At 47.1% G+C, this 23,406-nt stretch overlaps 1 protein-coding gene across 1 annotated transcript in view; it reads right to left on the bottom strand.

Annotated features, from left to right (window-relative positions):
* Positions 1–23,406, bottom strand: part of LOC144593835 (dynein axonemal heavy chain 6-like) — a 317,525-nt gene that overhangs the window by 41,651 nt on the left and 252,468 nt on the right. The window contains exons 59-66 of the mRNA XM_078399952.1: positions 22,320–22,445; positions 20,162–20,256; positions 17,847–18,006; positions 17,322–17,453; positions 7,578–7,673; positions 5,973–6,113; positions 4,634–4,849; positions 2,439–2,669 (exon numbers count right to left, since the gene is read on the bottom strand). Coding sequence (XP_078256078.1) covers positions 2,439–2,669; positions 4,634–4,849; positions 5,973–6,113; positions 7,578–7,673; positions 17,322–17,453; positions 17,847–18,006; positions 20,162–20,256; positions 22,320–22,445 — 1,197 coding nt within the window. The remainder of the gene's footprint in view (positions 1–2,438; positions 2,670–4,633; positions 4,850–5,972; positions 6,114–7,577; positions 7,674–17,321; positions 17,454–17,846; positions 18,007–20,161; positions 20,257–22,319; positions 22,446–23,406) is intronic.

Raw genomic sequence — 23,406 nt, 5'->3', positions numbered from 1 at the left:
TCTTCCTCAAACGGAGCAGGACAGGAACAGCCGAGTGTGTGAGAGAGAGAGAGTAAAGCCCCCTCCATCCTGAGCCGCCCCGCACACCTAGGGCAGTGTTCAGATGGAGTTCAGTTCCCTCTACACTATCCCATTACATACTTCCAGGATATGGACAGGAGGGGTCAGCTATAGTGAAACACTCTCCGCACTATCCCTGCCACACACTTTCAGGGATGATTAGTCACAGTGAATCTCCCTCTACACTCTCCCATCAAAAACTCCCAGGGTTAGACATAGAGTGAAGCTCCCTCTGCACGGTCCTGTCACACATTTTCAGGGTAGTGTTAGACACGGAGTGAAGCTCCCATTACATTGTTCCATTATCTGTGGTGGCTTATCTCTATGTCTCCACAGCCAGCCATCCTTTTCAGTGGCATGGCCCTCTCTGCTGCAGGTAGCAGTGACAGGTGGGGGTCACTTAATGGCCTGTGTAGAGGCAGTGGAAGAGGCTGTTGCTCCATCAGTTGTTCTGGCAGCCACGACGCTGCCTTCATCCTGAAGACTGGGTGGTTTGTGCATGGCCCTGTGTAAGATCACTGTGGGCAGCACCTTCCTGCTGCTGGACAACCTGGAGATGTTTGATCAAACGCCCTGGCCTTCATTCCCAATGAGCTCCTCACAGCTGCACCATCCGGGAGAGGTGATGTCAGGATCACACTCGTGTAGCTTCAGCTTCAGGAAATCAGCCTTTGCAGGAGAAGCTCATGATGTCCTTCTATCGCTGCTCCATCGAGAGTGTGCTGGCATACTGTATAACCACATGGTATGCCAGCTGCTCAGAAAAGGACAGGAAGGCCCTTCAGAGGGTCATCACAACGGCCCAGAAGATCATCGGCTGCTCACTGCCCTCCCTGGAGCACCTGTTCAGCCTACGCTGCCTCAGTAGAGCAGGCAAAATAATAAAAGATCCATCCCACCCCGGCCACCGTCTGTTTGTTCATCTGCCCTCTGGTCGACGTTTCAGGTCGATCAAATCCCGAACAAACAGACTTAAGAACAGTTTTTACCCCAGGGCCATACGAGAACTGAACACTACCTTCTGCACTACGCAACACTGTTAAAAAATCTTTGTACTTAATATAATTGTATTTATTTGTTTTTTGCATTTATTGCATATATGTTTGTACGCACCGTCAGGATTGGCTATTTTTTAATTTCGTTGTACTCGTTGCAATGACAATAAATGAATATTATTATTATTATTATTATTATTGTTGTGCAGCCAGCATATCTTATTTGCTAGTGGCACAGCCCTCAAGGTAGCATCACTTCCCTCTGCAGCCAGGTCTCACTCTCTGAGGGAATTACAAACTCGAGGACGTATTCAGTTTTGTTAGAGCTTCTCTATTGGTGAAGGAGTAAACTAGCTTCTCAGGGATAGACTGAATGGTGAATGTCCCAGCTGGTCGACACCAAAGCTCACAGCTAAAGCCTCCAGAAGTCTCTTCGCTGTAGGTATTTTGGGTGCTCTAGAGTGTTACTAGGATGACGTGCCTATCAATCCCAGATCTGCAAGCCCTCCCTGGGGTGTTGGTCCTCCACATCTTCAGTGGTCTCTTGTTCCACGTCACGTGGTGGCAATTCTTGTTCCTGCAAGCTCTCCTTACCCTGGACTATCATCTGGAAACATGGTCCACTCTGCCACCTGGCTGTGCGGGAGCTCCCGGGGAGCGGCGTTTGATAAAGTTATGGCTGTGGACCAGCTCTTTAACCAGTTCTGGGACTCCCAGGCCCCATCATTTATGTGGCCTGGACAATTCTGCAGGCCATGCGGAATTTAGGAGGTTGCAGAGGGCTTGCTCCTCAAGCTCTGGCTGCACTTCAGCCTCGCGTTCTTGATCTTGGGGGACTTGGTGCAAAAAGATATGAGCTAGTCACGGATCTCGTTCCGCTCCTGAACCAGGCCATGTTCCAGCAGTAGGCCTATCTGAGATTGTGTCTATGCCGGTGGCTTGCTTCGACCTTGCGGTTGTGCCTGTGGTGAAGGAGTGTGCCATGTTGGTGACTTACCTGTGATAATGGTGTTGCAGGTGGATAGAGCGAATGGAAGACATCACAGTGGTGCCGCTGGTACACCTGCTGCCTCACAGCACCAGAGACCAGGCTCAATCCTGACCTTGGGTGCTGTTTGTGTGCAGTTTGCATGTTCTTCCAATGAGTGCGTGTGTTTCCTCCGGGCGTTTTAGTTTCCTCCCACATCCCCAAAATGGGCAATTTGGTAGGATGGGATTAATGTAGGATTGGTGTAAATGGGTGGTTACAGGTCAGTGTAGACTGGGTGGGCTGACGTTGGTGTTGGACGACATGAATTTAAGGTGTTTCTTTCTTTGGTGCCTTTAAATAAAATTATTTTGGAACAAACCCTAAAATGCACACCAAGCTTTCTATTCACTTACATGCAGCAGGACTGGTTGTCCCATTTGCATGGCAGTCACCACTGAGCTCATGTAGTTGGGGTCGGTAGCCAGGAGACTTAACAATTCGTCGCCTTCCATCTTCTTAATCCAGTTAACAGCCTGACCTTGAGGGTCAATGAGTAAGGGCCAGTATTCGCCCATCTTCACCAAGATAGCGTTCTCAGTCGAATGATTATCGGACGGCAGATCCATGTTCTGCAAATTGCGAACCTGGTCAGAAAATATATTGTGTTAGAAGGTATTACCTATAAGGAGAGGTTGGACAAACTTAGATGGTTTTCTTTGGAGCATTGAAGACAGAGGGGTGACCAAATAGACGTTTATAAAAAGATGAGACAAAGTTAGTGTTGACAGAACCTTTTTCCCAGGGTGGCAATGTCAAAGATTAGAGGGCATAGCTTTAAGGTGAGAGCAGAAATGTTTAAAGGAGATATCTGGGGAATTTGTCTCCTGTAATGTGTTCACACTTTCTCCACCTCTGCCCCATCAGTGACCGTTCCTTGCCTCCCACATCACCTATCTGAACTTCGTTCACTTTCACCACTGAGTATACAATGGTTCCAAGATGATTTTCTTTTGTCATTCCCAGCTTGTTCCCAAAATAAATTTGCTCACTCACTGGCCTCTCAGCATCTCCGACACCTTCTGACATCCCCCAGCATCTTGTGCAGGAAGGAACTGCAGATGCTGGTCTAAATCGAAGATAGACACAAAATGCTGGAGTAATTCAGCAGGACAGGCAGCATCTCTGGAGAAAAGGAATGGGTGACATTTCGGGTCAAGACCCTTTCCCAGTTCTCCGACCAGTCTTACTGTCTCCGACTACATTTTATCTCTGTTTGCTTTGTTGTTACCTTCTCCCAACAAACAATGATCTATTCTACATTTTCCTTGATCTCTATTCCCTTTGTCCTGTTTTCAAACCTCATACTTCATCTATACACCGTTATCTATGCACCGCCCACTCCCCTGACATCAGTCTGAAGAAGGGTCTTGACCCAAAACGTCACCCATTCCTTCTCTCCAGAGGTGCTGCCTGTCCCGCTGAGTTACTCCAGCATTTTGTGTCTATCTCCCAGCATCTCCCTGCACCTTCCAGCATTATGCACCTTTTACTGGCATTTCCTGCCCTCCTCTCAACCTACCCACCCACCCACCTCAGTCCCCAGTGGAAGATTTCCTCACATTTGTGGGAAGTGGCCATTGGTGGTGAGGCCTTTTTTAGACCCTTTTTGGTTCTAAACGGTAGCTCTAAAGGGCATTTCGGAGGGCAGTTAAAGAGTCCATCGGAAGGAGTAGCACAGTGGTGCAGTTTGTGGAGCTGGGACCTTGCAGCTCCAGTGACCCAGGTTCAATCCTGACCCCCCGGTGCTGTCTGAGTGGTTTGTATCAAATGATCAAATGGCTTTCCGTATGGCTAATCCTGCTTAATTGGATTTTTATAAATTAGCCCTTGTGAGTGTAGGTGGCAGGAGAGAGGGTCAGAGTTAGTCACAGAGACGTACAGCTGAGAAACAGGCACTTCAACCCACCACACCAACCAACCCTACCTACCCTTCACCCACCACTTAGTCCATAACCTTCTATGCCTTGGCAATTCAAATGTTGTCCAGATACTTCTTTAAACATTGTGAGAATATCTGCCTCCACCATCATGTTCCCTCATAATTCTTTTTCAAAGGCCCACCAAACCTCATACTCCCCATACCCTCTCGACCTGAACATCACTGCTGCAGAGAAAAATAATGAGCTCATGAGAAAGAAAATAATTGGGGTAAGGAGAATTATGGGAATGCCCTGAAAGCCAGCATAGACTTTATGGGGTGAATGGCCTCCTTCTATGTGCTGAGAAATAAGAGATTGAATAAACAAAAACCCTTCTCCTGTGATCATGAGTGAAACATGCACCATTTCTTCCACAGTGACATTTACTTTACCGGTTTGCCTAATTTAAAATGCCATGGTGGGATTCAAACTTGTTCTCCAGAACGTTAGACAAGAGGTTTTGATTACTAGTTCACTAATTTAGCCACAATGCTACCATACCCCATTTAGATGCAGACTAATGTCTTCTAACTACTGTGCTGGTCTCAGTCCCAGATGATTAACTCAGGGAGTCGTTGATCACCACACTGAGAGGTTAAGCTGCGGCAGGCAGCAATGTTACCCGTTACCTCGTTCTTTTCGAGTACTGCTGGAATCAGCGCGTAGTTAATTGAGATTGGGATCTGGATCTCAGTGCAGAAGCTTTTCCATTGTCCCAACAGGTTCTGCCTGTAGTCGGCAGGAAAGGGGCCGTAGTATGTGATACAGGCAGCTGAGAGCAGGATGTCGCCCACTATTGACAGCAGGTCGCGGTCCAAGCCATCGATGCACTCCTTCCAGCGGGTCTGCAAGCACACAAGGAGCTTGTTAGTCAAAGCATCTAAGAATCACAGAGCGCTCTCCTCAGCCCAAAAACATCTGCTTTCAAAACGTCCGCTCACTTCGCCTAGCCCCGGAGACACCAACTCTCACCAACTTCCACAGATGCATCATAGAAAGCATTTTATCAGGATGCACCACAGTTTCATTTGGGAACAGCTTCATCCAAGGCCGCAAGAAATTGCAGCGAATTGTGGACGCGGCCCAGACCATCACACAAACCAACCTCCCTTCTATTGACTCCATTTATACCTCACGCTGCCTCGGCAAGGCCAGCAGCATCATCAAGGACAAGTTGCACCCTGGCCATTCCCTCTAGTCCCCTCTCCCAACAGGCAAAGGTATAGTAGTATGAAAACGTACACCTCCAGATTCAGGGACAGTTTCTTCCCAGCTGTTATCAGGCAACTGAATAATCCTGCCACAACCAAAGTGCAGTGCAGAACTACTATCTACCTCTTTGGTGACCCTTAGACTATCCTTGATCGGACTTTGCTGGCTTTACCTTACTAAATAACTAAACGTTATTCTCTTATCATGTATTTATACTCTATAAATGGCTCGATCTTAATCATGTTTTGTCTTTTTGTTGACTGGTTAGCACGCAACAAAAGCTTTTCACCGTACCTCGGTACACGTGACAATAAACTAAACACATGACAAAAAAAGAAACAGGTCCTTCTGCCCACCGAATCTGTACATGCTGTCAAGAACCATCTGCGCTAATTATACTTTATTCTCCCCAACATTCCCATTAACTTTCCCAGATTCTACCCCTCTCCAACATATTACCAAGCCTTATGTCTTTGGGATGTGGGAGGTAACTGGAGCACTCTGTAAAACCCACATGGTTACAGGGAGAAGGTGCAAACTCCACCTGGACAGCACCCGAGGTCAGGATCGGAAAGCGGGGACTGCAGTTGGAAGGCAGTCGCTCTACCCACCGTGCCACTGTGCTGTGGTTTGTTTGAATTTGACTTCCATTTTCTATCACCCTCTTCCCCTCCCCCTACTCTCTCGTGTTGCTCTTTGCTGATCGGTCTCACTCTAACTGCCACTCTGTGCACAGCTTCTGCCATCGGTTCCCACCTTCTCACTGGCGAGGGCAGCGATCAAGAACGAAGCCCGTGACAGTCTGTTGGTGGTCTGCAGCTTGCGGGCAGCCAAAGCTGCCTGCTGCTCCACAGCTTCATTGAAGGCCTTTTGCAGAGACCGTTGGTGATCCTCAATCTGTGGGACAAACAGAAAAGGAGCCGTCAGTCGGCGATCACCGTCAGGATGAGCTTAATGCAAAAGCGTGGCTCCAGGCCCACTGGAAATGAGAGGCTTGAGGTTGGTAGAAATGGCAGCACATGTGGGGCATGTCCTCCACGTCCATGCACTTTCAGCATCTTTAACCTCGACATGCCACGCCTGCATCCATTTTCAGTCACAGGACAGGATTGCCATCTTGTCTTCAGGTGTGACCCTCCCCCCCCCACCGGGGGGAATCACGACGCAATTACTGCACTCCAAGGAGTAGGAAGAACATTCTATCTTTGCTCCAATATTTATTGTGGAAAAATGGCTTAGGTTGGCGACAGATGATTGGTTGAACTGGAGAGCCTGTGGGCATGCGCATGTGAGATGTGTGCATGTGACCTTGTGTGTGTAGGCATTCGCATGATGTTTGTGTATGTATTGCCTTGTTTGAGTTTGTATATTGAATATATATATAACCTTATGTATGCGAGTGTCTATGCCTTTGTGTGTGTGCAGTTGAGTGTCCTGTGTATGTGTGCACACAAGTATATGTATGTGTACTTGTGTATGTGTGTGTATTTGGACTGGTGTGTGCCTCATTGTAAGCATGCTTAGATGTGTGTATTTTATGTGTCTATGTGAATGTATATGTGTGGATGTTATATGTCTGTTTGTGTGTTTATATGTCTAGGTGTATGTATATGTGTGTATGTTATATGTCTGTTTGTGCGTTTATATGTCTATGTGTATGTATATGTGTGTATGAATATGTGTGTATGTATATGAGTATGCATTTGTGTATATATATATATATGTGTGTGTGTGTGTATGTATAGGTGTGTATGTACTGGATATGTGTGTGTACATGTGTGTGTATATGAGTATGTATATATATGTGTGTGTGTACATGTGTGTATGTATATGTGTGTATGTATATGTGTATGCATTTGTGTATATATATATGTGTGTGTGTCTATGTATGTATATGTGTGTATGTACTGTATATGTGTGTGTATGTGTGTGTGTACATGTGTGTGTATATGTGTGTGTATGAGTATGTATATATATGTGTGTGTACATGTGTATGTGCATATGTGTGTGTGTGTGTGTGTGTATATGTGTGTGTATAAGTGCATGTACATACGTGTGTGTGCATATGTGTGTGTGCATGTGTGTGTGTATATATATATATATGTGTGTGTATATGTGTGTGTGCATATGTGTGTGTGTACATGTATGTATGCATTGTGTGTGGGATGCCTACAAACTGTTGAGCCGGCTGAGAATCGGTGGGTAGCTCACCCCTCAGTGGGAGGAGAAAGTATTGATGGGAATATGGAGGAAGAGTGGTGCAGGGGAACATGACGAGGAGTTGAAAATGAGTGAAGGAGTGGGGGAGGGGGGGGGGAGGAGGTGTGTGCGCAGAACAGGATGAGGCTGATTGCTTCTTACCAGTTTAAGGGATGTGTTCTTCTCTCGAAGATTGCTCCTAACGATCACAAGAGCCTCCTGGGCGGCCACCACATTGTGCTGCTTTGGATCAACTGACTGTCAAACAGAGTTGAATGATTTTACTGTGGCAGTTCCGTACTAGGTGACACCACCTCAGCCAGTGGCTCACTCACCGCACTCTGCAGACAGCAAGGAGCCCACTGCTTCAACACTTCCAGTGGGCTCAGCAGGAGATAGTCTGAGTGGGTTATGCCTGGCATGGTGAGGCCACCATGTTTACATTGAATCTACCTGTGACCCGGCTCAAACTATAAACAAGGCCAGATGTGGGCCGCTTCAGGCAAAGACAGGAGAACTGATGAAGGGGAAGGAGAAATTAGACAATAGACAATAGGTGCAGGAGGAGGCCATTCGGCCCTTCGAGCCAGCACCGCCATTCAATGTGATCATGGCTGATCATTCTCAATCAGTACCCCGTTCCTGCCTTCCCCCCATACCCCTGACTCCGCTATCCTTAAGAGCTCTATCTAGCTCTCTCTTGAATGCATTGGTAGAGGAAGTAAATAAATTGTGTCTCTCTTCACAGAAGAGACAAAATACCTCACAGGAGCCTTGGAGAACTAACAGTCCAATGCAAATTAATAAATAAATCAGTTTCCGTAAAAAATATGACCAGTGAAGTCATTAAGCTTAAAAACTAAGAACCAACAAGGACCTGATGAACCAACTCTGAGAGCTTTGAAAGAGGAATTTCAGAGAAGAGTAAGAATGAACATACCATATTGCTTTTATAGGGCTTGACGGAATGATTTTGTAGTTGTTGTTTCCAGTGACTGGAGTGCTAGAACCTATGGGTAAAGTCTCAACATTAGCCTTCCTTAATTCAGGAGCAAGATAAAGAGAAATTTCATCGGGAAATTTTTGAATCCTTGAAGTAAGAAGGTTTTGAAGGCTGAGTTGCCGAAGACAGAAAATACATGATAACTTTGGTAAGTGGTCCCTGGGATCAGACAGGTGTATTGGTGGGGGGTTGTGTGAGTGGGAGAGTATCAAAGAAAGAAAACAAGAGGGGAAGATCCAAGGAACTTCCGATGCTGGTTTATACAAAAAAAAGACAAAGTGCTCGAGTAACTGAGCGAGTTCGGCAGCATCTCTGGAGAATGTGGATAGGTGATGTTTCGGGTCGGGACCATTCTTCAGATGCAAGAGGAGAAGAGTTGGTTGTCTAACCTTGGAAAGCTAAGGACTCAAAGACCAGAGATGAGGTCCATCTTGGCCTTTTGACTCACCATCAAGCACCCATTTTCACTAATCTTACACTACTCCCATTTTATTTTCTCCATGTTCCTCTCAACTCACTCCAGTTTCTACCACTTACCTACTAGCCAGCTCCAATTTACATTAACCCACAGAGATAATGTGCAAACTGCCCGTAGACAGCACCAGGGGTCAGGTTGGAATCCGGTGGCTGACGTTGTGAGCCTACAAAACTCTGCAGGCTTCATCTCCTCTCTTTATATGTGTGTCATCCATTTTGATTGAGAAAACAGAAATGCTCTGTCATTTTTAAACTGTAAGATATTAAGAGCATCGATGTATTAAGAGTATTGATGTTGAGAGGAACTTAGATATTGCGGCACAGAAGCCACCAAAAGCTATTAAGCAGGTGTAGCAAGGTATGGTACATTGGCCTTTATTGCGAAAGGATTTGAATAATAGATACTGGGGTGGGTTGGGATGATGTTGCTGAAGATCTCTGGTGAGCTGCATCTTGTTGCTGCATGGCATGCCCCAGGCGGAGGAAGGGAATACATGCAGCATTACGTAACCGCTGATGTTTTCCAGCTGTGCTCGTCGCAGAATGAACCACTGTCTTTCAAACAGACACAAGCAAACTATCCACTGCCCTCGGTAACCACAAAGCTGTCCGAGCCCGATAAAACTGTCTGGCACGCCATTCATTCATCACCCTGGGGGACCACACCTTCCCTGTGAGATACATCTGTCCCTTGTCTGGGGTTGTGGAACGATCGTTCCTTCAGGGATTACGTAATGAAGCCTGAGGGAGCTGAGCTTTCACAATGCCTGGATCTTCACGGTCAGGAATCATTTCCGTGCTGTAATGTCTGTGCCTCCCTGCGGCCTCCCTGCTATTGGATGCTCTGCTCTGCTGGTGGTGGGCCTGAAGAGATGCCTGAAGAGTGCTGGACCAGGTCCCTCGCAGTTAGGACGTGCTCCCAGAAAGATTAATCCCCTTCCTGTCCATCACAGTTGAGAGAGAGCTGCCTTTGGGCTCACTTTCACTATAAGGTGAGTGTTTCATAATTCAGCTGTTGCTCTGAGTGTTTTCTGCCTGTACTGGAGAGAGATAATCTCACAAACTTGTTTCTAGGACATCGGGGCCTGAGCTTTAAGGAGAGGTTGAGGAGGTTCGGATGTAATTCCTTGGAGAGCAGGAAGCTCAGGGATGATCTCATAGAGTGTATAAGAAAGGTTAATTCTGTGTTTCCCTCCAGCTCTGCTTCCTGACCTGCTGAGTGTTTCCAACATTTTTCAGTTTTTATTTGGGATTTCCAGCAGCTGCCGTTTTTTTCAGTTTTCATTTACCACTGAAACTAATTACGTGATCGGAGAATTGTCCCAACCTGAAACATTACCTATCCATGTTCTCCAGAGATGCTCGCTGACTCACTGAGTTACTCCAGCACTTTGTGAATCTAATTACTATATGTGATTGTTGGTGTTTGCAAATGATGAATGTGTTGCAAATGCCTGGCAGACCATTCATGTAACAAAGGTAATTCGCTCTTTAAAAATACATTTCATTGGCTGTAAGTTACAAGTTTGTGCTGTGCAGGCCCTGATGGATGTGCAATGGTCTATTTCTCTATACTATCACACACACACACACACACACACACACAGAAAGACACACACACAAACGCAGACACACAAACACACAGACACACACACAAACACACACAAACGCAGACACACAAACACACAGACACACACACAAACACACAGAAAGACACACACAAACGCAAACACACAAACACACAGACAGACACACACAAACACACACAAACGCAGACACACAAACACACACACAAACACACAGAAAGACACACACAAACACAGACACACAAACACACAGACACACACACAAACACACAGAAAGACACACACAAACGCAGACACACAAACACACAGAAAGACACACACACACAAACGCAGACACACAAACGCAGACACACAAACACACACACACACACACACCTCATCCTGGAAGTGAAATAAACACACCTGTGCTGTCTGTGCTTTCTCCTCTCCCTTTCAGGTGGGTGAAGGGATGGCTTTGGCACTGTGCCTCCTGTGGGCCACTCTTTGTGTGAGTCAGGCAGTGGCAGGTCAATGCCCAAGGGAGTGCATCTGTGGCCAGAAACAACCCGTCAACCTAACTGAGGTGGACTGCTACAGGCGGGGCCTGAGGTCGATGCCAAGGGAGCTGCCTGGGGACGCCTGGGTTCTTAGGATGGGTACGTACATTGGATTTTGCACTGTGTCAGATCTTGTGGGTGAGTGGGACAAAGGTGGACGGGGCAATGAATGGCACAGTGGGTAGGAAGAGCAATGGGAGGGAGGATGAGTTGATTCAACATGGATCTATGAAAGGGACATTGTATTCTGGGGTGAAGTTGGTAGAATGGATAACAGAGAAGCAGAGGACTTAGACTTTCAAAGTGTGTCTTTGATAACATCCCACAAAAGAGGCTAGTGTTCAACACGCAGGATTGGAGGTAATCCTCTGGCATAGACTATAAATTGGTATATTATTTCTTGAGGTTGATATCGTAAAACGGAATGGGATTGCGAGTTGTGAGGAGGATTCAACTAGGCTTCCATGTGATTTAGAAAGTTGCCAGAATCGGTATCTAAAGTGGATAAATGTGAAGTTATCCACTTTATTGTGGAGCCATGCAGCACAGGGACAGGCCTTAAACTCGAGCGAATGTAAAGTTTTAGAATAACCCCAGTCTCACCAAAGAGTGAATTCTCTCCTTCCTAATACAACTCTGGTTGGTATTCCCTGCACCCTTTGAGGACCTTGTTACTTCCCTACAATGTGGCGATTAGAAGTGGTCCCTCGGACCTTACCAATGGGGTAGCTGATTCAAGCACGGAGTTACCCGTGTGTATGAAAGGGTCCATCCCTGGGTGGTATCGGAGGATAGGACACCCTTATGTTGGGGTGGTGTGGTGTTTAACCTCTGGACCCATTGGCCAGGCCTCTGCCTCCAGGACAGTATCAGGCGACTGTAATTGCATAGAGGATTAAATTCAGCTCAGCTGAAGTTAGCAGGCCTGTGGGAGCCACTATCCAAAGCTGGCAGACAGTGTGGGGCATCAGATGTGATGACACCCCAAGATGACATTCTGGACAGAGCCAGCATCTGCAGGGTACAACAGATAGATGGCTGTCGAGTGATAAAACCACCACTGCAGCCTTGCTACATGTATCCTGCAATGTGGGCACACTGGTGCCATCTCGACAGAATTCACCTAATCCTTTCTGCCTCTGCCTTTTCCTTTAAGGGTTTCCTTAAAAGCTTACCCTTGATCAAGCATTGACGATCTATCTTACAAAGTGGGCCAATGTTGTGTGCCCAATGACACTCCAGGAAGTGCGGCAGTACCTATCACATTCCAGGTCCCGTTGAATGCAGTCATAGAGTTGTACAGTATGGATATAAGCCCTTCAGGCACTGCATCTCTGTCAACCAACATATCTATCTGAGCTGATCCAATTTGTGCGCATTTCGCCCATGTTCCCCTATCCAAGTGCCTGTCCAAATGTGTTTTAAACATTGTCATTGCACCCACCTCTATGACTTCATCTGGCCACTCGTTCCATATACCCACTATTCTCTGTGTGAAAAGTTGCCTTTCAGGTCCTCTTTAAATTTTTGCCCTCTTACAGAACATAGAAAATTACAGCACAGAACTGGCCCTTTGGCTCACAATGTCTGTGCTGAACATGATACCTAGCTAAACGAATCTTATCTGCCTCCATTCCCTCACATCCATGTGCCCATCTCAAAGCCTCTTAAACCCCACTATCGTCTCTGCTTTCATAAAGGCACAGTGGCACAGCGGTAGAGCCTTACAGCGAATGCAGCGCCGGAGACCCGGGTTCGATCCCGACTACGGGTGCTGTCTGTACGGAGTTTGTACGTTCTCCCCGTGACCTGCGTGGGTTTCCTCCCACACTCCAACGACGTGCAGCTTTGTAGGTTAATTGGCTGGGTAAATGTAAAAATTGTCCCTCGTGGGTGTAGGATAGTGTTAGTGTGCGGGGATCGCTGATCGGCGTGGACCCGATGGGCCGAAAGGCCTGTTTCCGCGCTGTATCTCTCTAAACTCTAAACCACCACACCACTTGCTTCCCAGCCTCCTTCACTCCAGTCCCAGCTGATCCAATTTCTACTTGTGGCCGCAGCCCTCCAGTTCCAGCAATAGCCTCATGAATATTTTCTGCGCCCTCTCTGGTTTAATCATATCCTTCCTCTAGTATGGCCATTAGACGGATCACAATATTGGAGGTGTGGTCACGGGTTGCTGCTCCGTGTGTGGACTTATATTGGACTGCTTGCTGTGAGTAATGTACAGCTCTTTTTTAAGGTCAGAACTTCCTGCAAACCCTCCCTGCCAGAGTGCTTCATGGATTACCGCACACTGAGAGCATCAACTTTGAGCACAACATCATAACAACAATCCACCCTCGGGCTTTCTCTGGGGCCAGTCAACTGAGACTGGTCAATCTCCATGGCAACCAACTGACCAGGCTGCCCCGCAGAATCTTCCACGGTCTCTCCAGGCTCCGCTTTCTGATGCTGGGACAAAACCGCTTCACAATCCTCAGGCCCGGGATGTTTGCCGGGCTCCATAACCTGTCCCACCTGGACATGCCATTGAACGGCATCACCTCACTGCCACCCAATATCTTCCAGGCTCTGAGTGCCCTCAGGATCCTGGATTTGGCCTTCAACAAGATCCAGAAGATATTTGGCAACTCCTTCACTGGTCTTGGCCAGCTCTACTTCCTCAACCTGGACCACAACAGCATTCAGGACATCCCCCTGAGAACCTTCAAGCCATTGGGCAGTCTGAAGATACTGGCGCTGGACAACAACTTGCTCAACACCCTCAACGCCACGGCATTAGAAGGTTTAGGTAACTTGCGAGAGTTGTATGTGAGAAATAATCACATGAGCAAGCTTCTGAGAGATATCTTCAAACACACGCCCAGACTTACCCATCTAGCCCTGAACGGCAACAAGCTGAAATCCATTGATGGCACATCATTCTTGGCATTGACAGGTAGGGATAACAGCAGCCTATGGATTATTTCTGCAACCTGCGCTTTCATGTTCCTATCTAAAAAGCCTCTTAAACATCACTATTGTATCTGCCTCCACCACCATCCCTGGCAATGTGTTCCAGGCTCCCACCACTCACCACTCCATTAACCTTCCCCCTCTCACCTTGTAGCTGTACCCTCTATTGTTGTACATTCTCCCCCTGGGAAAAGTGTTCTGATTGTCTAGCTTATCCATGCCTCCTATACTTTTATATACTTCTATCAAATCTCTCCTCAGCCTCCAACATTTCAGAGAAAACACTCCAAGTCTATCCAACTTCTCTCTGTCGATGAAACCCTCTAATCCAGGCAGCATTCTGGTAAACGTCCTCTGTACCTTCTTCAAATCCTCCACATTCTTCCTGCAATGGGGTGAGCAGAACTGCAATCAATACCTCAACTGTGACCTAACCAAAGTCCTAGTGAGCCGCATCACGGCTTCCTTTTATATTCAATGCCCCTCGCAAAGAAGACGAGTATATCTTCTTTATCACCCTAACTACTTGTGCTGCCATCTTCAGTGAGCGATGAACTAGGACTCCAAGATTCTTCTGCACATCAACACTTTGCAGGGTGTTGTCATTAACTGTACACCCTCTCCTTGCGTTCAACCTCTCAAGGTGCAGCACCTCACATTTGCTCGGGTTAAATTCCATCTGCCAATAGACAATAGACAATAGCATTTCTCCGCCCATTTTAGCAGCTGATCTATATCGAGCAGTATTTTCTAACAGCCTTCCTCACTGTTATATATATATATATCCTACTAATTGTCTCTAGGAGAGGTTGATGAGTAAGTTTGCTGAAGACACCAAAACTGGAGAGGTTTGCAGACAGTGAGGAAGGCTGTTAGAAAATACTATATATATATCATCTAGCTCCATCTGCCATTTTTTGTCTGCCTCCACCTATCATCCAACTTGAACTCCACCTACTGGTTCTATCCGCCTGTCATCCTTCACACCTCTGCTTTTCGTCCACGAATCACACACTAGCTGTCTCACCTTCCCCTCTCTACCTTATACCTGTTAACTGCCTCTCAGTCTGAAGAAGGGTCACGACCCGAAACGTCACCTATTCCTTTTCTCCAGAGATGCTGTCTGTCCCGCTGAGTTACTGCAGGTTTTTGCGTCTATCTTCGGTTTAACTGCAGGTTTTTGCGTCTATCTTCGAGTTACTGCAGTTCCTAGCTACACAAATTCCCTCTGCACTTTCCTGCTGCAAGGTTTCAACTCGAAACGTTGACAGTTCCTTCACCTTCACACAGATGCTGCTGATCAATGGGTTGAGTTCCTCCAGCACATTATTTGCTGTTTGACCAATATTTGTGTTTTTAAAATTATATTTCCAGGTCTCCAGGAGGTTTTCCTGCATAACAATTCCTGGTCATGTGACTGCAGGATGAAGAGCTTCCTTCGTTGGCTGTCTCAGAGTGAAGTGAATGTCTTTTCCTTGGAAATGCTGAGGTGCAGCTCTCCTTCCTGGAACAAGGGCAAGACCCTGAGCAGCCTGAAACCAGTTGACCTGAGGTGCAAGGCAAGAGGCTGAAGAATTGCTCCCAGCCATTGCTCCTTCCCCTTCTAGCCCCATTCTCTGCTCATCTGCCACTCTTTCAAGTCAAGTCAAGTTTATTTGTCACATACACATACACGATGTGCAGTGATATGAAAGTGGCAATGCCTGCGGATTGTGCAAAAAAAATAAAAAATTACAATTTCAGCATATAAATTTAAATTAATACAGAAAAGAAAATTTAGTCCCTGTAGTTAACAGTCCTGATGGCCTGTGGGAAGAAACTCCGTCTCATCCTCTCTGTTTTCACAGCGTGACAGCGGAGGCGTTTGCTTGACCGCAGCAGCTGGAACTGTCCGTTGCTGGGGTGGTAGGGGTCCCCCATAATGTTGCTGGCTCTGGATCTGCACCTCCTGATGTATAGGTCCTGCAGGGGGGCGAGTGTAGTTCCCATGGTGCGTTCTGCTGAACGCACTACTCTCCGCAGAGCCTTCCTGTCCTGGGCAGAGCTGTTCCCAAACCAGACTGTGATGTTGCCGGACAGGATGCTCTCTACAGCTCCAGAGTAGAAGCAATGAAGGATCCTCAGAGACACTCTGAATTTCCTCAGCTGTCTAAGGTGGTAAAGGCGCTGCCTTGCCTTACCCACCAGTGCGGCAATGTGTGTTGTCCATGTCAGATACTCTGTGATGTGGAGTATCATACAGTAGTGGCCTACCAAAGCTGACCATCATAAGGCACGGTTGAAAATGTGCAGAACCAACATCACTCTCCAATTCTCATCTAATTCACTCCATAAAATAAACAATTAAAAAATTACAGCAGGATCTCCAGTCTTCCGGCACCTCACCCGTATCTAATGATGATTCATATATCTAAGCCTGTGCCTGCAATTTCCTCTCTAGCTTCCCACAGTGTCTTTAGATATATCTGATCAGGTCCAGGAGATTTGTCTACCTTCAAATGCCTTAGGCCGTTCAGCACCTCCTTAACCATAATAGTGACTGTCCTCAAGACACTTCCATTAATTGTCCCAAGTTCCCCAGTCTTCATGACTTTAGCCACAGTAAAAATAGAGAGGAAATACTCATTGAGGACTTTGCCCATCTCCTGCAGCTCCATATAGAGATGACCACTTTGGCTTCTGACGATCCCCAGTCTCTTATTAGTCACCCTCTTTTCTATAGTGTACTTCATTGAGGAGAGTTGTGGATGTACCCCAGTCCATCACACAGACCACTGTCCCTACCATCGACTCCATCTACACTTTATGCCGCCTCAAGAAAGCAGCAAACATAATCAAGGACCTTTTTCACCCAGTCTTCCCTCTTCTACGCTCTCCCATTAAGCAGAAGAAACACGTTGGAAAGCATGTACCACCAGTTTCAGGAACAGCTTCATCCCCCTTCTTATTAAACGCTGACCTCCCAAACACGAGGTGTAATCACGATCTTCAAACCCTTGCACCCTTGTACCTTTTCTCTGTAACATTAATGCTATGATGCTATAACACTAAATTCTGACTCTGGTATTTTTTTCTTTGCACTACTTGATGTACTTAAGAATGTACTTAATTGCACATGAATAATATGATTTGATTGGATTGCTCAAACAAAGCTTTTCACTCTATCTCGGTATACATGACAATAAACCAACACCAATACCCTACGAAACATCATTGGGCACGGAATCTGGCCCTTTGGCCCAACTCATCCATACCGACCAAGTTGCCAGGTTACATCATGACAGTGGAGTTCCAGATCCCACAAGAAACAGCAAGTGTGTGACCATTTACAGATGCATTACCCTACCTTGCGGACTTCGTGATAGTGCTCCAGTGCCAGCACCCACTGGCACAGGGAGCGGCAGGCGGTTGACACAACGCCCACCCTCTCAGGGTTGAAATCAGGCTGTTTCGAATAAACCTTTAGCTTCAAGAAGACCTGGAAAGCAGAACGTGTAATTTCAAACCAATGCATGACGAAAAGATCAATACTGTGTGCATTTGGAGAGGGAGTGGGGGGGGGGGGGGAGAGGGAGAGGGAGGGAGGGGAGGGGGGGGGGGGGGAGAGAGAGAGAGAGAGAGAGAGAGAGAGAGAGAGAGAGAGAGAGAGAGAGAGAGAGAGAGAGAGAGAGAGAGAGAGAGAGAGAGAGAGAGAGAGAGAGAGAGAGAGAGAGAGAGAGAGAGAGAGAGAGAGAGAGAGAGAGAGAGAGAGAGAGAGAGAGAGAGAGAGAGAGAGAGAGAGAGAGAGAGGGGAGAGGGAGAGGGAGAGAGAGAGAGAGAGAGAGAGAGAGAGAGAGAGGGGGAGAGGGAGAGGGAGAGGTAGAGAGCTTACCTTCTCAGGTATTGTGTCCTTGTCCAGGTTGAATAGGTGTTTCAGGAAGGAGGGATCGCTGAGCATTAGTTTAGCTGTGGCCCACTGGGGTGGTTTCTGCAGCAGCACGCACACAGCATTCATCACAGTCAGGACCAGGGCGGGTGGGTTGTTGTAAACCCTGCATACACAACAACAGTATTAACATTGTCAACCAACAGTAGTTACACTGGCAGTAGGGATGAGCCAGTGAGATGTCAAAGTCAATACATGGCCTATAGATCAATATTGTGTGGATTTGTGTGGCTCAAGTTACTGGAAGATTGCACGTGAGATGGGTTGTCATCAACAGTTGGTAGCGCAACCAAAACGTCACCCATTCCTTCTCTCCCGAGATGCTGCCTGACCTGCTGAGTTACTCCAGCATTTTATGAATAAATCGAATGGTAGCCGAACATGTTGGGGGGAGAGGGGTCACCAATCCACAGTGTGAGGTGCTGGATTAATATCCCAAGAGATGTCGTCAGCGACAGTCAGTCAGGATGCTGGGGGTGAGGGGTTACTGAGGGACAGTGTGAGGGAAGTGGATGAACATCAATGGAGACTCAGTCAGTGACATAGAGTTGTGGTGGAGAGGGGTTACTGAGGGGTGGTGTGAGGGAACAGGATTAACATCAGTGGGGATTCAGTAAGTGATACAGCGCGATGGGCAGAGGCTTACTGAGGGAACAGTGTGAAGGAGGTGGTGTAATATCAGTGGGGATATAGACAGTGTCACAGAACAGGGGGAGTAGGGTTAGTGAGAGACAGTGTGAGGGTAAGAAAATAACTGCAGATGCTGGTACAAATCGAAGCTATTTATTCACAAAATGCTGGAGTAACTCAGCAGGTCAGGCAGCATCTCAGGAGAGAAGGAATGGGTGACGTTTCGGGTCTCGACCCTTTGGTCTCGACCCGAAACGTCACCCATTCCTTCTCTCCTGAGATGCTGCCTGACCTGCTGAGTTACTCCAGCATTTTGACCGTGTCGGGCGCCCTTCCAGGAAAAGAGAACCCCAGTCTCGAACGGTGCCAGGTGAACAACAGGATACGATCCGGCCGCGTGTTCTGCTGTGTGCAAGGGGTTTGAGAGTGCATTCGATGATACGCGAGTCGATGTGATGGCTCTGGTGGCTCGAGTCAAATGGCCGAGCTTGTGGCGGCCACCCTTCCCTTGTCCAACGACAATACTCCAGTCCGACTGCACACCGACTCCTGGGCGATTTTGAGAATAAATACCTTCGACAGTGTGAGGGTGCCGGATTAACTTCATTGAGGATATAGTCAATATATACCCCCACAGGGCTGGGGCTGAGGGGGTGGTGAAAGACCATGTATCTGCATACTTACTAATCAAACCTATTTTCACATGCAATACGTTAATAGATATCACAAATGACAAGGGTCCCAGCTCCGATCCTTGCGGTACGTGACAGTTCAGAAGGTCACCCTTTCAGTATCACTGTATCACCAAACCGATTGTAGATCCGATTCGCTCGCTTTGTTTGGATCCCAAATGCTTTAATCTGCTGGAGCAGTCTGCCAATGGGACCTTGACAAAAGCCTTACTTAAAGTCCACAAAGACAACGCCTCTGCCTTCTTCAATCTTCTTCGTCACCTCAAAATCTGAATCAAATAGTGAGGTAGGAATTCCCCTGCATAAAGGCATGCCATCCCTAATCAGTCTCTGCCTCCGCTATAATTTTCTTACTGCTGATGTCAGGCTCACCATTCTGTTGTTATCTGGCTTATCCCCTCTTCCCTTCTGAAATAAAGGAACATTACTGATCCTCCAATTTTCTCACACCTCACCTGTGTGGCCAACAAAGATACATAAATCTCCTCTGAGACCCCAGACCTCCCTTGCTTCCCATCTAATATCCTCTCCTTCTCCTTCATACTGACCTGTTCCAGATTATTCACACACCCCTCTCCGAACTCACTATCTTTCATGTTCTTGGTGAATATTGCCTGGCTCTACATATAGAATGTCCCTCTGGATCCTAATGGATCCAATTTTGTTCCTGACACACAAATGGAATGGCTTGCATCTCTGCTCCATTGCTCTATTAATGCCAGATACAACTGCCAGGACCCTAACTGTACTTTCAATAGGACGCTCCTTCAGTTTGGACCATTCGCACACACACTCCCCAAGTCGCTGTTTCCACTTGAATGGAACTTCTGAAGTGAAGTGTTGCTGATCCCCACATTAACCTGCTTCAAGGCTTGCTGTTAATTTGGCACATTGAGGCTCAAACTGCCGCACGCGGTGGTGGAGGTCGATGTGACGCACCTGATCTCCGAAATGTCGCTCTTTTCGAGGGCTTGGAGTGCGCTGGTGGCTTGGGCCAGGATGGGAAGAACGTTGTTCAGCTCGATGGTGGCTTGCTGCATGTCAACAGAGGAATCAGCACCAATCAGTGAATCAATGTCATCAACGTTTGTCCACAGTCACCTTCGGGCCCACATTTTTTCCACACCCCTCACATCCTCAGGGCATCAACAGAGCAGCCCATGACTTGGGAATTCACCCCAGGTTTTAGCGTAAGACTGGTGACAGACAAATGCTGCGCTGCAAAGTGAAAATGACCTAATAATCTGCATTTATAAAGATGGCCAGGGGACAGGGAGAACTCTTCTGGTCTTTGTGATAGCGCCTCAGAATCTTTCATGTGTGCAGCGGGAGCACAGAAATGAATCTGAGTTTGAGCATCCCATGTGAAAGGCAGCAGCTCCAACAGAGCAGCACTCCCTCAATACCACACAGGAGTTCAAGCCCCTGGAGACAACCTTCGGAGTGGAAGGAAGAGTGATACTCACTGAACTTCCACAGACAAGTTACTCTGAGCTCCCTGCTTCCAAACTATACCCCACCACTATGCACAGTAAACAGGTTGGATGGAAAACTCACTTGTTTTCTCTCTTTGCCAGTTCTGACGTAAGTCACTGACCTGAAGCGTTAACTCTGTTCCTCTCTCCACATATGGTGCTCGACCTGCTAAGTGTTGCCAGAATTTCCTGCTTTTTAATTTCAGATTTCCAGCATCTGAAACTTTTTGATTTTCACATGGTCTGTATGAGTAAACTATAACTCACCTGCACTAGGCCTCACTGGCATTGGGGCAGTGGTGGGCTGAAGCTGGCTGGGACCCACTGGCATTGGGGCAGTGGTGGGCTGAAGCTGGCTGGGACCCACTGGCATTGGGGCAGTGGTGGGCTGAAGCTGGCTGGGACCCACTGGCATTGGGGCAGTGGTGGGCTGAAGCTGGCTGGGACCCACTGGCATTGGGGCAGTGGTGGGCTAAAGCTGGCTGGGACCCACTGGCACTGGGTGAAGTTTTGAAGGCATCCATGTTAGGGGGCTACAGAGGCTCAGCTACTGGGTACATTCGGCTTCTTGTGTCCACTCCGCTTTGTTCTTGTGGAAAGGCAGCGCTGGCACGAGAGGCCAACTGGCCACTGTTGAAGGGCCTGTTTCCATGCGACATTGTTTTATGTGTCTACGAATCCACTGCGCAATGCTAACAGACTCAATCGCTTGCATGAAATTACACAGTCTCACTGTAATCCAGTGAGATTACAGTGGATTACAGTAATCTCTGTGGGGGAAGGAACTGCAGGTGCTGGTTTAAATCGAAGGTAGACACAAAATGCTGGAGTAACTCAGCGGGACAGGCAGCATCTCTGGAGAGAAGAAATGGGTGATGTTTCGGGTCGAGACCCTTCTTCAGTTACTCCAGCATTTTGTGTCTAGTTACATGTGGGCATCAGTTTCTCATCCCCCGGTGACCAATTCCAGCCTCTCACCACATTGAGACACTCTGTTGCTTCTGGATCAAGCTGACAAATTTTGGCTGGGTGATTAAAAGGGAGGAAGTGTGCCTTAAATTGCAGGAAGATATCAATGGCGTGATCAGTTGGGCAGAGAATTGACAAACAGGATTTAAAATCAGGGAAGAGTGAGGCAAAACACTGGGCAGGTACAACTTGGCAATAATACATACAGTAATAAACGGTAGGAGTGGTGTGAAGGAACAAAGACCTTGGAGTGTACGTACACAGACCTTTGAAGCAGTAGGGCAGCTGAATAATGTGATGAGGAGGGGTGCTTTCTTTTCTTGTTGAAGGCAGAGATTATAAGAGAAGAGAGGTTGTGTTAGAACCGCGTACAGAAAGAGTTGGTCCATAGCTTGAACGCTGCACCCAGTTTTGTTCACTATATTACAGAAAAGGTGTGATGGCACTGGAGAGGGTGCAAAGTTGCAAGGAAAAGAAAACTGTATCCTTGAGGAAAGGTATGATGGACCAACATTGCACTCCGGGCTGCTCAAAGGAGAAATATCAATTGCTTGGATCTCATGTAAGAGGTGAGACACAATCCATGCTACATCACTGAATGTCCCGCCCAAAAGGACCATGGCCAAGGATGGGTGAGAGAAGAGATTGGTTACCTCAGCATAATCCTGCACAATCCGTGTCTCCTCAGTCATGACCTCCTCTTCATGTTGGACTATAGATCGAACTTCCTCCATGGCATCAGTGTCCTCATGAAGTTTGCCCATTAACTGTTCGATTTCCTAGTAAGAGCGGATATCAGTCAGTTCACTGCTCTCTTGTCGCAACATGCTCCATGATGTTGAGTGAACTGTGTCACAATATAAACTTCTACTCAGCCCACAGAGCCCACAAACATCCAATCAGCCAGGCAAATTGGACCAACTTAAACAGGGTAACTCGCTCAACATGGACGAATTGGTCTGACGGGCCTGCTTCCATGCTGCTTGACTCTATGTTGACTACATTGTCATCCAAATCAGTAACATAGATGACAAACAACAGTGGAGCCAGCACCGATCCAGTCACAAGCCTCCAATCAGAAAAATAACCTTCCACTATCGCCCTTTGGCTTCTTCCACCAAACTAATTTTGAATCCAGATGGCTAGTTCACCCTGGATCCCATTCGATCTAACCTTCCAGACTAGCTTGCCATGCAGGATCTTATCAAAGTCCTTTCGTGTAGACAACATCCACCACCTTGCCCTCATCAATCCTCTTGGTCACATCTTCAAAAAACTGCCACTCAAACGTTATCACTCAACTCTCCATGGTTCTAAATCCCTTGGTTAAATCTGTCCTTAAGCTTCTTTGCTTGTGGAGTTCCCCAAAATGTGGAAAATGTGAGGTCGTCTGCTTTGGTGCACAAAAGAGAAAATCTGAGTCTTTGTTAAATGGCTAGAAGTTGGGTAGCAGATGTCAAAGAAAATCTAATGAAAATTAAATGAAAATTTTAAAAGGTGGCTATTTTTGCTGTAAGTGGCTATTTTTGTCTGCCTTTGAATCTGGCTTTCTCCTGAACATTACCACATCCTGACCTGCTATTTACAACACTATATTTCTTTGTCAACTTCAAAGTGCCCTAGTAACAACGCATCCTCACAATAATCCTGGTCACAACCTATCACAGGTACCCCCTTTACCCTATCAATCCATCGTCACACCTTCTCTGCAACTTAAAACTAACTCGCTTCCCTCCTTCC

This window comes from Rhinoraja longicauda, chromosome 5 (genome assembly GCF_053455715.1).
Source record: "Rhinoraja longicauda isolate Sanriku21f chromosome 5, sRhiLon1.1, whole genome shotgun sequence".
In the NCBI taxonomy this organism is placed as follows: Eukaryota; Metazoa; Chordata; class Chondrichthyes; order Rajiformes; family Arhynchobatidae; genus Rhinoraja; species Rhinoraja longicauda.
The sequence above is the reverse complement of the archived record's forward strand: the minus strand, read 5'-3'. Positions and strand labels throughout refer to the sequence as shown.